Source organism: Geospiza fortis, unplaced genomic scaffold (genome assembly GCF_000277835.1).
Source record: "Geospiza fortis unplaced genomic scaffold, GeoFor_1.0 scaffold11, whole genome shotgun sequence".
NCBI lineage: Eukaryota > Metazoa > Chordata > Aves > Passeriformes > Thraupidae > Geospiza > Geospiza fortis.
In genome coordinates, this window is record NW_005054304.1 from 15384592 (window position 1) to 15400006 (window position 15415).

The 15415-nt window shown below is 37.7% G+C and overlaps 2 protein-coding genes across 2 annotated transcripts in view; both read left to right on the forward strand.

The window, feature by feature from the left end:
* CENPE (centromere protein E) overlaps positions 1 to 951 on the forward strand; it is a 38498-nt gene extending 37547 nt beyond the window's left edge. Inside the window, exon 46 of the mRNA XM_031066496.1 lies at positions 1 to 951. Coding sequence (XP_030922356.1) covers positions 1 to 98 — 98 coding nt within the window. The 3' untranslated portion in view covers positions 99 to 951.
* Positions 952 to 2768: 1817 nt separating this feature from the next.
* On the forward strand, positions 2769 to 14999 carry BDH2 (3-hydroxybutyrate dehydrogenase 2). The gene is made up of 10 exons (XM_005418176.2): positions 2769 to 2835; positions 4222 to 4302; positions 5798 to 5876; positions 7772 to 7868; positions 8384 to 8492; positions 9648 to 9708; positions 10279 to 10392; positions 10916 to 10974; positions 11687 to 11779; positions 12955 to 14999. Exons 2-10 carry the CDS (start codon positions 4231 to 4233, stop codon positions 13006 to 13008), a joined length of 738 nt encoding a protein of 245 aa, XP_005418233.1. The 5' UTR covers positions 2769 to 2835; positions 4222 to 4230; the 3' UTR covers positions 13009 to 14999.
* Positions 15000 to 15415: the final 416 nt, after the last annotated feature.

The following is a 15415-nucleotide window of genomic DNA, read 5'->3' on the forward strand; positions in this document are numbered from 1 at the left end:
ATACACGACCTGAGGGCACAGAGTCCACAGAAGAACATCTTAGGCACTTGTTTGGGACTTCGGACAGAGATAAAGCCCCTGACTGCAGCACCCAGTAAAGATGCTCTGTTGTAAGCTGCCCTTACAGTGCCTACAGCCAGGATCTGCATATACAAAAGAAAATTGCTTCAGGTTAAAAACCAACAGCTGCTTCCATCTTTGCTGTCTTGGAGTTTCTACTTCCCACAACTTGGAAAGCTGGAATATGAGGACAAAGATGAAAAAACAGATGTTGCCCCACAACCTGCTAAGCTGCTGATATTCAACTTTGGTGTTTTGGTGTGGATTTTTTTCATGGGAAAGAGAAGCTAAAGTATTGGGGAAAAAAAGGGAAAAAGGAATGGATCACAAACTAATCTACTGTGAAACTTCTCAGTCTCAAACTTTTCGTTCTGTCATTCCTAAAACAGCCCTTTTCTGAGGTGTTGATATTTCTATCTTCAGAGTGCTGTTGACTTGGCAAGAAATACTATTTTTGTTTCTTAGCATGTGGTTTTTATACCATACTTTCTTTAGGCCAACAAAAACTGCATTTTCACCACAATCTTGACTTCTTTGGTCACTGCAACCGAAGTTACTGATCTTGTGTTTGTAGAGCACACAATCAAGGGCTCCTCTTAAACTCCTTTAAAGTTTCTGCAACTCAGCCAATTATGGTACAGTGAGTAACTTTGAATTTTGCATCATTTTTCAATATACCTGTCTGAAGTTGTCTATTGGACTTTTTTTGAATAGTAAGCAGTGGATTTCACACTCTTCTGCTTCTCTAGTGAAGGGAAAACAAACCAGATCATTGGGGCAAGATGGACTCTTATTAACCTACTTATCTATATTGTGAGACCTACATTTTGTATGTTTTATATAAGAAATTTTAACTTGACAATAAAGTTTATTGTGTTAAATATGTAAAAATGGTTTTGCTGTTCACTTGTGCTATGATCCAGGGATGCTGACTGCAACATTGTGTCTAAATGTTACCAAATTAGTCTTTTATACTGATTTCATCACTTCCATCATTATTATTCTTCTTGTCTCCATCCTCTATAACCTTCTGCAGTAATTACTTGTGCAGAAATTTACTATTGTCAGAGTTTTATTTAATTCTTTGGGTCTATCAGAAAATGGTGGAAGGCTAAAATATAGATCCTCCTCTCTTTCCTGCCCACCATTACCAACTAAACAGGAGTTGGGCACTCAGAACATGTGATCAACTCCATTAAGGATGAAATCATCACCATGACATGAGAAAGTCATAGCTAAGGAAGATACCTGCATCAAAAGCATCATCCTTATTTTATAGGAATAAATCTCTGTGATGCTAGGTCCTGTTTGGGTCACCCAAACTGACAAGCAGATGGCTCCACTGACATATTCCTGAGCATTCAGTAGTTACTGGAACTGGGGGAGTCACACAAGGATTATATACCTGATGGAGGTACTACTTTAGTAAAGAATGCAACTTTCTATTTACTTTGAATACCTGAAAACTGCCAACTACTGTACCTGTAATTTGCAAGGATTTATCTCAATCTCTGGTCTGGAATGTGTTTTGGAAAGCTTTTAAAGGCATGATGATACAGGTTCCAAATACCATTACAGAGTTGGGCATTGCAATGTCTTCTTTCTGACTACAGCCACAGGTATTTATTTTCTGACAGGGATAAGGATAAATACAAAGTGCTGGTAGGTCTGTGGTGGTTTCTTTTTTTTTCCTTTTTTTTTTTTTTTTGAGGTGGGTTGGAAGTGTTCTGGGTTTGTTTTGGGTTGGTTTTTTTTTTGTTTGGTTTGGTTTGTTACTTTTTTTTTTCCCCACTATGATGAACGAGATTTTCTTTGGCCACCTGCATTTTGTTGTTCTAATAAATGAATTAGACTGATTTTTTTTTTCTTCCAGAATTGGGAAAGAAGGTGTATATATAGATCTACCTCTTCTATATACAATTTCCATTGGTTTTTTTGTTAATTATTACTTGCTTGGAACAACTAGGTTTGGTGATTTTTCTGGTGATTGAACTAAAAAAAGCAGAAACTTATTGCAACAGGTAGCAAAAGCTTAGGGGCAGAAGGATAAATGCTTTCAGCAAACTAAGTTATTACAGGTTTTGTTTACTGGGGAGCTGATTTATAAAGCTTTAAAAAGAAAGAAAACCCTAGCAGAAAGACAGGATAAACTGAACTTTTGTGTATGTGTGTGCCATTTTATCCACAGAATTGGCTTTTGTGAGAACTAACTGATGTTTAGGCAGGACACCAAATTCCTTAATAATACTATCAGGTAGTTTTAAGTCTGGTGTAAGCTTATAGCTAAATTAGTTTGTTCTAGAATTTTTCAGTCTAATGACATTAATTCTGCTTTAACATATGCAAGTTAAACCACCAGAAACAAAAGCTAAGTTGGCAAATCTCCAGTTTAACAACAATAAAAAAATATTCACATAAGTTTTGTCCTGGTTTGGAATTTGATAATTTACATTGTAGAAAGACATTGCTTGGAAAAACAGGTTTGTGGCCTTTTGGTGGGAGTCCTACTGATCTCTTGAATTCCCATTGTAAGAGTCAGCTAATGCTGGTGGTACTTTTGTGTCCTTTCATGTGCAGGAGAAAAATCACTTTTTTTAAAAAATCCTCAGTTTCACTAGATGGCAGCATCTCAATATTTCAACAGGAAATTACGTTCGTCTAGAGAAACTTAGCAGTTGGACTACAAATCCCAACAAGCACAGGGAAAACAAAAACCACAGAACTTCCTTTTGTACAAGGGTCGGTGAATATAGCAAAGCTGTTCTAGATCTCTTGGTGAGTGACTGTATTAATATTTATTTGTGAAGGCTTCATAGAATCAGTATGGCAAATGTTCACAAAACCTGACTGTTAGATTGAAAAATGTATTTATAATGCATTTTGCTTCCCATGTGTTAAGGCATTTTGGGGAATTACTTGAACTGGTCTGGGTGGCTTTTGGAAAGAAAAAAAATTCTTCCATTATGTTGCTTCAGAAGTCTCATTTGTTAAATGTGTAACCTTCAGGAAACAGTTTTGGTGCAATTTTGTTAGGAAAAACATCTAACAAAACAGAATTTCTGATCAAAATAAAAGAATAATTTATTCAAAAAGTAGGATACTAAATTTGACTCAGTAATCTGAGTCACAGCATGGATTTGAACATCCCTAGAGGACAGCACTGGCTACTAACATAGGGAAGATTATCGTACCTTTAATTTCCCAGTGAAGTACTAGGTGTGTTGGATTTATGTGTATATTTAAGGACTTTGTTCTTATGACACCTTTCAACACCCATATCTACATAGATGAAGTTGCTTGGAGGAGTATGAGATGCAGCAGTTTTGCTTATAAGGAACCCAATTAACAAACTCCAGATACTTCACTGATGCTAGAACATAGGGACCTCACTTTTTAGGAAGTTCTTTGAGATTTGGTATTTGTTTTCACTTGTTTGCCTGCATTTTTGTATGCGGTATTTCGTTAAACCTAACACAGCACTTGAACAAGGCTGTATTTTGCCTTTTGGCTGCTCCACCTAGGCTAAGGTAGCAGCTCCAAGAGGTTCCCTACTGCTCCAGGCACACTCAGTGTTCTCTGAGAACAGGGAACAAGAGGCAAGACTGGGGGCTTCATTCTCCCCACACTTTCCTGCTTCACTGGGATTGGGAGCCGGCTGTGCTGGAGGATTCCTAAGACAACTGAGGGCACATACCAAGGCCAGGGCATTGTGTGGAATGTATTGCAGTCTAGGACATGGAAAAGTTTGTAGAGAAACAGAAGACAGACCTGCTTTCTGAGAATACCACGGATAGTGGAAACACTAGATCACGAATAATTGTACTGCTGTTTCATCCTGGCTTTTTTTTTTTTTTTTTTTGTCCCAGGCTTTTACAGCATGTTTAAGAAAAAATAAAATCCAATTTCTGTTATAATGAAGCTTAACTTCTGAGCTCAAATGCCTTTTGACTTTTTGAGACCCTTTATGTACAACTAAAAAAAAGAAAAAGATGGGGCAGCCCTGCCTCTCAGAACTCTGGAAAACTGAGGGTCACAGGACAATTGTGATGGCAGAGGTACACCCTGGATTGTGTCTAGTTTTGAGAATGTGTTTGCATCTGATTCCTGGAGGGCGGGGATGGTGTTGGCTTGTTTGTTAAATTTCTGTGCCATCCCGTGCAGGTCAGCACCATGGGGCGGCTGGATGGGAAGGTCATCCTGTTGTCTGCAGCAGCACAGGGCATTGGCCGAGCAGCTGCTATTGTAAGTTGGAAAATGTTTGTTCTGCTGGGCCTGTGCAAGGTCTCTCATTCTAGCTTGTCCAGTGACACCTGCTCCAAACCAGTTCTTGAATTAATAAACCACAGATGATGCTAGAAGCACACAGTGAAAAAATCAGGGAATAATGTAGCCGGTATGGTGTATCATGCAGGCTTTGCGCTGTTTCAATTTATGAAAATCTTCAACTCTGAGTGGAGATGTTAGACAAGGATAAGAACCAGATTTGAGGACAGCTGCGTCTGCTTTTTTTAACAATATATGGTTGGTACTGCCTGTACCTTTTATTCAGCATCTCTGTTGCTTTGTTCTGGGAGAAAATAGAGATGATAGAGGGAGTATTTCCTGGTCTAAGGCTGGATACTGTGAGGATCCCTTACAGCAAAGCCAAGGCATTTTACCTATTTTCATGACTGACAAAACCAAGTTCACATGATACTAGCACATTGTTCACAATGAGCAACTGTAAGAAACTCTTTACAAATTTTGTGTGATTACTGTTAAACAGAATTTAAGGTATGTATTAACTTTCCAGTTAGCTTATAACTCCTTTTGACCAGTTCTTCTCCTGCTACTTCCCCTTTCCATGGCAAATAAAAAACCCAGTAGCATTATCTTGTTATCTCTGTAATGTAATTAACAGCTCAGGAAAAGCTCCTGTAGCATTTTTGCCAGGCTGGTTACTTTCTCATTACCCTGGCTGAGAACACAGAAGACTGCTGATCTTGGCTTACCTGCTCCTTGGACTGAGTAATTCATGTAATCCTCCTGCTGGTTTCACTTCATAAATACCCAACCAACCATGGAAGGCTGCTATGGTTAATGTCACTATCCTCTTAAGCTGCACTTGGGACACCTATTTTGAAGATAAGGGGCTAGAGTCCAAGATGTCAGAATACTTTTGACAGACTTTACTTCCTTAGCTGTTGATTTATCAGGAATTACAATAAAAAGAGGCTTCTGAGGAGTCTGTCAAGAATGAAGCAGTGTCTCTGGTTAAATATCAAAAGTCGTGCTGCTTTTAATATTGTTCTATTCCAATTACTTGGATACAAAGGAATTTGTTTTAAAAATCCTGGTTTACGACTTCTGCCTTTACCTGTCAAATTTTGTAACTTTAAATCTAACAATAGATTTAAATTAGATTTAAATCTAACAATACAGATAGGTCTAGCCCTATTGCTTGTTACTGCAGCTAATAAGGGCAATAATAATTTCCATTATCTTAGTCTGGTTACTGTTCTTATATTTTATTTATGGATTCCTTCCTTTAGGGAAAACACCTTAAATCTGTCTTATCACACAAAGTTAAATAGTTGTCTGCAACTCCCTGATATGCCCAGAATGAAGACTTAGAGATCAGCTGCCTTCAGCTTGGCTTGGCTCCTATTTCAAGCCAAAAAGCACCTGAAAAGAAAACAGATTTTATTTCTGGTATGACCTGGAATATCTAAATATAAATTGTTTCTGTGTTCTCCAGGCTTTTGCTAAAGAAGGAGCCAAAGTCATTGCTACAGACATCAATGAGTCTAAACTGCAAGAACTGGGGAAATATCCAGGTAAATGGCCCTACATCAGGCATTAGTTCAGCTCTTACAAGTTTTGTGTAGGCTGTCTGAGATACATTTTGAGGATAGGAAAACTTGAAAAAGACGCAAAAAAAGAAAATATCCAGACTAGTTCTTCTGATGTTTGCATTGCTTTATGCTGTGGTGTGAAAGAACAGAGATTTGCCACGTAAAAATATTGCAACATCAGCGTATCAGAGTGTTATTCCGGATATGTGGAATGACTGATTTTCTTGTGTCACAGAAGAAGTTGATGTTTTTTAGATCAGCACCCATTTTGCCTTCACTAGGCTAATTATCAGGTGCATCACTCTGGAAGGCATGGGATGTTTTTTTCTCTGACCAAGAGAACATCCCAGTATACAAAAAGGTAGACCTAGTGTCTTGCATTTCTATGGTCCATACTTGTCTTGTCCTTTTAATGCATTCCTTACTGTGCTGCAGAATCCATACATCTTCAGAAAAGTAATTCTAGCAACACTAGATATGCCTATCCTGTTGGTATAAATGTTCAGGCCTGAAGGTTGTTTTTGTACTGCCACCACAGGAACATGCTTCAAGAAGCAGGTTCCGCACAGGTGTGTTTCTAATCACAAGTGGGATATTACGTTAAAAAGTATCTTTTCAATATTGAAATAAAAATAAGACTTGGATATAGTTCACAGTTGACAATGCTTCTAACTTGATTTGAGAGAAGAAAGTGGATTTAAAGAATTCCTACTGAAGGCTGACAGTAAAATACACAAAACCACAGCTGGCACAACTTTTAGCATGACTATCAGGCTCTGCCAACTGGAGCTCACAACAAGAAATCCCTTTGTAATTGTTTGTGAACTTGAGGGCTTTTCAGGTTCCTTCTGAGGGTATTTGGGAAAATGTTACATTTTTTTCCTCTGCTAGTATGCTCACAAGGAAAGAAATAATTTTCCATATACTCAGAGCCATTTCCATCCTTTAGACATAAGATTAGTCAATCTATAATTCATCAAGACTTGGCACTTTGAGGTCTTTGAATTTTATCCAGGAGAGGTAATTCCAATGTGATGTTAATCACCAGCCTGTAGTCTGATCGAATGCACAAATCTCTTCAAAAGTGTCTCTACATTTAACTAAGGCACAGAAAGCCTTTTCATGGAAACCAAAGCTTGTTGCTTTGGTTTCAAAAAAACCCAGGTTTTTATCCATTTCAAATCAAGTTCTCCTTTGACAATACTCAGATGCTTTACAGACAGCTTTACACTGTTTCATGGAATCATATCTGTTGGGTTAGACTTTGGGAGGCCATGTAGTTCTATCTAGTGCTCGAAGTGGCACTGGTTAGAGCAGGTTGCTCAGGGCTATGTTTAATTAAGTTCTGAACATCTCTAAGGATGGAATTTCATCTGCAGGGCCCTGTTCCAGTGTGACTGCCCTCATGATTTTAATAGTTTATGCAAAATAATTTTTCTTTGTTAATTAAATTACATAAAGCTCATTCATAATATCATCAACTACACATGAGAATGTGGCATGTAGTGGGACTGTAAGACACATGTAACTAGTTCCAGGTGTTATTCTATGATAACGAATGTGAAAGTTTATTATGATTATATAAGTTCTCTAATTCTTCTGTGTGAGACTATAGTGGAATTCAAACTTATTTGAAATGTTTTTATAGTAAATTAAGCTAGCTCATCTGCTTGTCATGCTGTATAACAATTAAAACAGTTGATCATTTTAATTGTCTCCTGAAATTTTAAATAGCATCATATGCTGTCCCAGATTAACTGCTGCACTAACTTAATCATTGAGTGAATTGAATTGTAAGTGCTATCCTCAGCACATCAGAAAAATACTCAGCCAATCCTCAATTAAATACATTGAAACAAATGCTGTGTTTTTTCTAGGCATTCAAATACGGGTTCTGGATGTCACCAAAAAGGAGCAGATAGAAAATCTGGCCAAGGAGATTGAAAAGATTGATGTCCTCTGTAACATTGCAGGGTAACCAGAATCTCTTTGCTACTACTGTTTTTCCAGTTTTCCCTGTCCTCCAGAACTACTTTCTATTACTTTAATGCATTTTATTTGTTATGTTTTAATGGATTTTATACTCTTAATAGAAACCTCCATGTGTTTCCATCAAAACGAAACTTTTTTTGCACAACCACATAACCCAGGCCAAGATAAAACAGCTCTGGAACTTGTGTTTTCCTCACTCTATGGGTACCCTGTACTGATGGCTTTGCCCCTTCTAGCACAACAGTGAACAAAGCCTAACAGTCTGCTCCTGCTTTTTTTTGGTTCTTCTGTTGCCAATCATTTTGTTGCACGTATTGAGTCTGCTTTGTATCCTTGATATTTACCAGAAGAAATACACTGCTGCTTGCATTCTTCAAAGGAGCTCTTATCTCCCTCTTTTAAAGGTTGGAAAAGTGAATTGCTACAAAACAGCGGTGGAAAAAGAGTCACAGAAATGTAAGCCACAGACAGTAATCCACTTCATGCACTCATTCTAGGTTTGTTCATCATGGAACCATTCTGGAGTGTGAGGAGCAAGACTGGGACTTCACGATGAACCTCAATGTTCGCAGCATGTACCTGATGATCAAGACATTCCTCCCCAAGGCAAGGCTTGGCTGCCCATGACTTTTAGTCTCTGCTGCCTTGTTTAAAGTGTGACAGATCAGAGTTGCTGCCACTGTGGCAGCGTACAAAATACAAGCGTGCCACTTTGGATAGGGGGGCCCTTAGAGTACAGTAATCCTACTATTAAACATTCTCTTCATTGCATAATATTTCAAGTAGACAATTTATCCAAAGGATATGGTAGAGAGGATTTATCTGGGGAGTTGCATATGTAAACTAGTTAAAATACTTCAGACTTTATGCAGAGTAGTGATGGAGTCATTGCAATACAGTGCTAATGTATTCTACTACAGCACACAGCTGCACAGTACCACTGCTACAAAGTATTAATAAATCATCTATATTAATATGAATTTTGTACAGCTCTGGAGACTATCTGGTGAAAAAATTCAGGGATGCTGATTAGAGCACAACAGCTCAGTGAATGTAGCAGCTCCAAGATGCTTCTTGGTTTTTCCATAATCACTAGTTTTGGGTCTACAAAACCTTGTGGACCGAATAAGGTGTTTGCATTCCCATAAATGCAAAGGCTAGATTTGAAAGCTGTGACTATGACTGGATGATAACTACTATTTTCAGTATTGTTCCAGTTCTTTTTGCTTGGTTGGTTGGGTTTTTTGTTTGTTTGGGGGTGGTTTTTTTCTTAGCTGAACTTAATTTTCAAAATTTGAGGGTTTTTAAGAACTTCAGGCATATCAGATTTTAGGATGCCTAAAAAGGTTGTAACTTGAAGAAAATTACAATTCATAGATGCTAAAGTGTTGTGCTTTAGTCTTCTCCAAAACAAGAAGAGTTTGAGTGGGATCAGTGAGTTGCTGCATTGGTAGATGGTATGGGCAGATGTCTGTGTGGTATAACTTACTGTCGTGACAGAGGGCAATGACTAATAGGTGGCAACCTAAGAAAAAAATCCTTTCCAGCATCTTCAATCCTGACATGGCTCAGGGAACAAGTGAGAATTTCCTACTCTGCTTTACTGCTTCAGTCAATGGCACCTACCCACGTCAAGTGACCTTTGTTGCCCTGGGTATCAAGTGCATGTAGGGCTGTTCTCTGAGTGGCTGTGGGCTTTTTGCTGAACCTGCAGATGACAAAACAGTTTGCATTTGAGTGACATAAGTACTCTCTTTGCAGATGCTTAAACAGAAATCTGGAAATATTATAAATATGTCTTCTGTGGCATCCAGCATCAAAGGTCAGTAGCTTGCTAGAGTTCCTCATATAAATCTTTAAGGTGATGGATATACAATATAAATATTGTGCAACTTTGAACTTGGAGGACGTTCTAAATTTAAAGCTATTTCTAAATCCTGTGGAGGGACCAGTTAGGGGAAAAAAGTGAACGAATCCTTTTCACCAGTATTTATTTACTAAAATGATATGACTTCCAGTGATATCTTGGTACATGTGTTCTTCAGAGATATAATGAAGAAATGACAACTACAAAAGTGCTGTAACTATGCTTTCAAAAGAAGCCTGATCATGACTAACAGATGGATTTCTGCTGTTCCTAAATCTTTGCTGCTTGTTACGTTTTCTAGACAAGTCCCCAGGCTTACACTATTGAAAGATTGTGTGCTTTCCTCTGAGGTATACCTGAGTAGAATTTTGGCAGTTGGCATTCCAGCTAGCCTGCCATTATGGAGAGGCTACAGCTGCTACAGGAAATGCTGGAGTCCAGAAGCAGGTGTATATTGAACAATCTTGGCCCTTTTTTCCTTTATAACTCTGTTTCTGTGCTGCCTTGACATGGACCTTCTGTTAGGAGTTGTGAACAGGTGTGCCTACAGTTCCTCAAAGGCAGCAGTTATTGGGCTAACAAAGGCTGTGGCTGCTGATTTCATTGAACAAGGCATCAGATGCAACTGCGTATGCCCTGGTAAGTGTTTTTACATTATCCTGTGATCTAGGAGCAGATGCTACAAGGCCAGATTGAGTCTGGCTTTTTTAACAAAGAATAGACTTGCAAACGGTAACTGAAGTTACCAGCAGTCTACAAGAACAGAGCATGCTTGAAAGGCTTAATATAGAAAAGTTGTTATTCTGTGGTTAAACTGGATGTTTAGTCTGATTAACCTAGTATCTGCACTTTACACATACATTACACAGTAACTGAATGGTTCTTTTCAAAGATGCAGTCTCAGAAGTTAGAAGTAGGCAAGAGCTAACTAACAGTCTGACCATTGTTTAACCATATAAAAAGTATTGAATCTAATTCTCAAAACTCTTGCCTTCTACAGAAATTTAAAATTCTCTGCTTTATTGGTGGCTTTACAGTCTTTCTCCTGAATTATATTGCAAAGTTACACGTAGGTGTTAAGACATACGAATACAACAAATAGACTTTTGTTGTGATTGCTGATGCAGTTGATTTTTAACACTGAATTTAAAATTTTGCTTAGGAACTGTTGACACACCATCTTTACGGGAAAGAATCCAAGCCCGGCCTAACCCAGAACAGGTGAGAAAGCAATTTATTAGCTTGGTCACATGTATATATGTTTAACTCTCTTCTAAAAAATAGTATATAGCTGCACTTCTGCCCATTTTCAAGAATGTCCTCAATTTCAGACTACTGAGGATAACTTAATATTGCTGTCTCCTTTGAAAGTGTGGTCAGCTTGAACTCGAGACAGAAGTCTTACAGCCAGACCAGAACTGAAGCCTCAGAAGGATAATATTGGTTAGCGAATGCACAGGGGCTCTCATCCATGGAAGCAACTCCAAGTGTTGGTTACAGTATCCAGTGCAAAAGCAGAGGACGTTTTCTATTGAGGCATGTGTCAGCCACAAGGAAATGCAAAAACAGCACAGACAGAGCACTCTGGCCTATGCATTTCCACATTATTTGGGATGCTTAATCATCCAACAATAGATAATGGCAAGTTCATATTTGAAGGGCATGGAAATATCTACCACCAAAGGAAGAAGGATTTTATGTTGGCTTTATTCTAGAATAAGAGATTTAGCTGCTTTCTAAAACTCTCCTTATTTTTTTCAACCTGAAATTTACATCCCTGTTGACTTTATGTTTTTCCAGCTTTAATTCCTTACTTAATGCCCTAAAGGAAGTTATGACTAGAAGCCTGTTTCCAATACTGCTTTGTAGATGTCAGTAGGTAAAAATAATTGGGTTTTTATTTTTGATATACCAAATGCTCTTGCATATCCAGGCACTGAAGGACTTTCTGGCCAGACAGAAGACTGGCAGGATGGCTACTGCAGAAGAAGTGGCCCATCTCTTTGTGTACCTGGCCTCTGATGAAGTAAGTATAGACAATGAAATGTCCTGTCATAGAATCCCATACTACTTTGTTACTTGCCAGTAAAGAGGGTATTTGTTTCAGGACAATTTCCATTCTCTTTGAGCTGGATTATAACAAAAATAAAAACCAAACTATGTTCTTTTACTGAGTTCATCCTGCAATACAAAAGGTGTTCAGAATGTTGACAGTGATTGCAAGGCATTATGTATTTGGTGCCACAGCCTGGTGGGTGCATGTCACCTGAGCAAACTGGCTGACCCCAGCTTGTCAGCTTTACCAATCTTGCACCGTGGCTAGATCATGTTTTAAGGAGGTAGAATTAGTAGAGCTGCTGGAGATTTTAGCTAATGGTCAGGGTGAATCTGCCATCCCAGCAAAAGGAAAACAACAGACCCACTGTTGATATTACACACCAGACTCCAGATGACCACTGCAAACAGCACCAACACTAATGAGCACACACCAATGTTATTTGAGCTGCTATGAATTTACTGAGACTAGAAACTGGACTGGATTTGTCCGGACATGTCCAGCAGTCCTAACGTCCATGTCAAAATACTTCAGTGGATTTAGTTCAGTATTAACGTTGCTATCTATCAGTAGTCTGTTTCTCAATTTCATCTTGGGTTTAGTATTTCCACAATGCTAATAATTTTTCCAGTCTGCTCACAGGGTTTTCAGTGGTGTGTAAACAGAATTCCACTTTTTCAATGTATTCAGCATGTTTCAGCAGTGACATAAGAATGTCAACAGCTCAGTTGCTTACCCCACTATCCATATAATGTAAGTTTTTAGTTAGGTCCCATTATAATTATTGGCTGACCTGGTCAGATTCTGCTCAGCTGAACAGACCTAATAACATCACAGTGTGAGGTATTTACTCCTGCAGGTAAAATATCTAAAGTCTAGCTTTTTTAAATTTGTACTCTCAGGATGCATTCTCATCCTAATGCCTCTAGTAATACTTTTGCCACACTTCCTTGAATTAAGTAGAAGGCTTCAATTTCTATGTTTGTTTCTATTTAGATATTATATTACTTACTCAGGTATTTTTGTAAAACCAAAAAAAAGTGTATAAAAATAAAGCATATTTTTTAATTTAAAAAAAGTGTTTCCCTGTAATTAATAGCCATGAAAAATTACTTGAAATCATTGTTTATTTTATGTAATTTCAGTCTGCGTATGTGACTGGTAATGAACTAATCATCGATGGAGGATGGAGCTTGTGACTGACTCTACCTGCAAATGGAAATTCATACTATGATGGGCAAAAAATTAGGATGGTGTTTTTTGCAAAGATTGAGATCATGCATGTGATGTCTTTCCAAACAAATCTGCTATTTCTAGATTGATCGTACTGATTAACTTTTCCTTAAATGGAGAAACACTGGAGTAAAACATACTTCATGTGGCTTCAATTTATGGCAACTCCAAAAACATGAAAAAACAGCAGTTTAATGTTTAAGATTTCAGGAGGCCAAAAATATTATTCAAGTTACAAAATCTCAGTTGTGTTTTAAGCAAAATCTGAGTGAAAGGAATTAACTATTATATTTATTCTCATCTTATGAGGTATTTGGAAATTAAATACAATTAAATACTCACAAGAACAACTATGGAAGGGCAATACTCTAGCAGGTATGGTTGGGGGTATATGTAAGAGGAGTATTCTCAAATATATGGGTGGATTTTCATGAATATGCTTGACTTGAAACACAAAAGCAAAAGGAGTGGATTTTACCACCCTAGATAGAGCCAATATATTTGTCTCCAAAATGATGTACTAATATTGGACAAATTCTGTAAAATCTGTTGCTAGGTGCCACACTTTGGTGCTCTATGCCTTATTCTCAAGTACCAATACAGCTCACACTAAAGCACAAGGCAAAATTTCTCTGAAAAGGACTGTTTCTACAAGAGTATGTGCTGATGTTTTTATTGTGATAGCACATGGTAGCTTTGATTCATGAAATATAAACCTATTATTGTCAAGTTTCATACTCTGGGGAAAAAACATAGGTCCTGACCCAGAGATCTAAGGCAATGAATAACCCGAATTCACAAAGCATTTGTTTTGCTAACATACTGCTTAAAACCAACATGAATTCCATGGTCTGACTGTCATGGTTACCTTTAACATTTATCTTGTTCATAAATGAAACTCTATGTAATTTAATACATATCTTCATATATATAATATACATATATATGTGAGGGAGCAATTAAGGACTAAATGCTACTTAATATGATTCAACAGTAATCAAAGCACAGGAAAAATGTACAATGTTGTCTGTGTTTCTGTAACAACAACTGCCATGTTTATACAATTATTGCTTAAGCTTTTCAATATCAGCTGAAACATTAATATAAATTACTTGATTTCAAAGATAATGAACACATCTAGTTAAAATCTGGCTTCTTATTTTAAAATTATTGTATGTAAATCTAGATTTTACTAATGAGAAAAATATTGTGAATGTTGGCTTCATTGGGCTCATTATGGGCTTAACGTTTACCTTTAATCATGGTTGGAGCATTCTGACCTTGTGTAGCTTGTTTATGGGGTTTCAGAGAATCTAGTATTTCAATCAAGTGACCTTGGCAGCCAAGCAGGATCAAGTTGGGGCACAAATCCAAAATGGCTCCAAAAACATTCACTGACATAAATGCAAAATATGAAAAATTGAGGCTGGCAGGACACAATTTCAATGATTTCAGAGTTTAATATGAAGGCCTAAGTCCTTTTGTAGTAGATGCATAAGGCTTACCTTGAAAAGAGAATTTCCCCATTGCAGTAACACAGGGAACATGTACTGCGTATTCTGAAAATATAATTAAGAATATGAGAGAAAATTCATTATACTTATTGCACATTGACCATCCTTACTTAACGTTTCTAAACTCGCTTAGAATTGTAGGGTTGCCGCTCAAACATGGCTGCTGCTGCTGTTGTTGTCAAAGTACTTGTGGAAGAAAATAAGTACCACTTGCCTTTAAATTGCACTAAAAGGCACAAAAGGGTTTTTTTAGTGGTAGGTCAAAAATCTGGTGGACCAGAAAAGTAAAAATCAGCAGAGCTTGCTGCCTCTTGCTCTATTAGCAGTGCTTTTCATGGAAGTGTTAACAGTTGCAACTCTGAAATGTTCCAATGTCATGAGGTTTTTCAGCGAACTTGCAGGAATTATTAAAGAAAATGCTTCTTAATGCTCTCGTGACCTAATTCCCTGGTCTGTTTTTAATGGAACTGGGTAATTCTCTTTGTTTTCCTTCCACCCCAGTGATAATATAAAAAGGCTTTTTGACTTTTCTGATTCTAGGTCAAACTTTTCTCTTGTGGGGGAAGGAGGAACAGACTTCCCCAATTCCAAGCCCTTCTGGAAAATTTAATCTGATCAAAAAATGCTTTCATTTTCTCTTGGATTTGTAGTCAGCTTAGTTCTGTGTGATGATACCAGGAGCAAAGCAGCAACATGTGGCATTTGACTCTGCTTTCACATGGACTGAGTGCAGCTTGCAAATTTACGGTTGAGAAAAAGAGAAGGTCTGAGAAAACATCTCGTTACCTAATGTGCACTTACAAATGGTGTGGATGAAGTTGCTTTAGGAAGTCAGAATGCCGGGATGGGAACAACATAA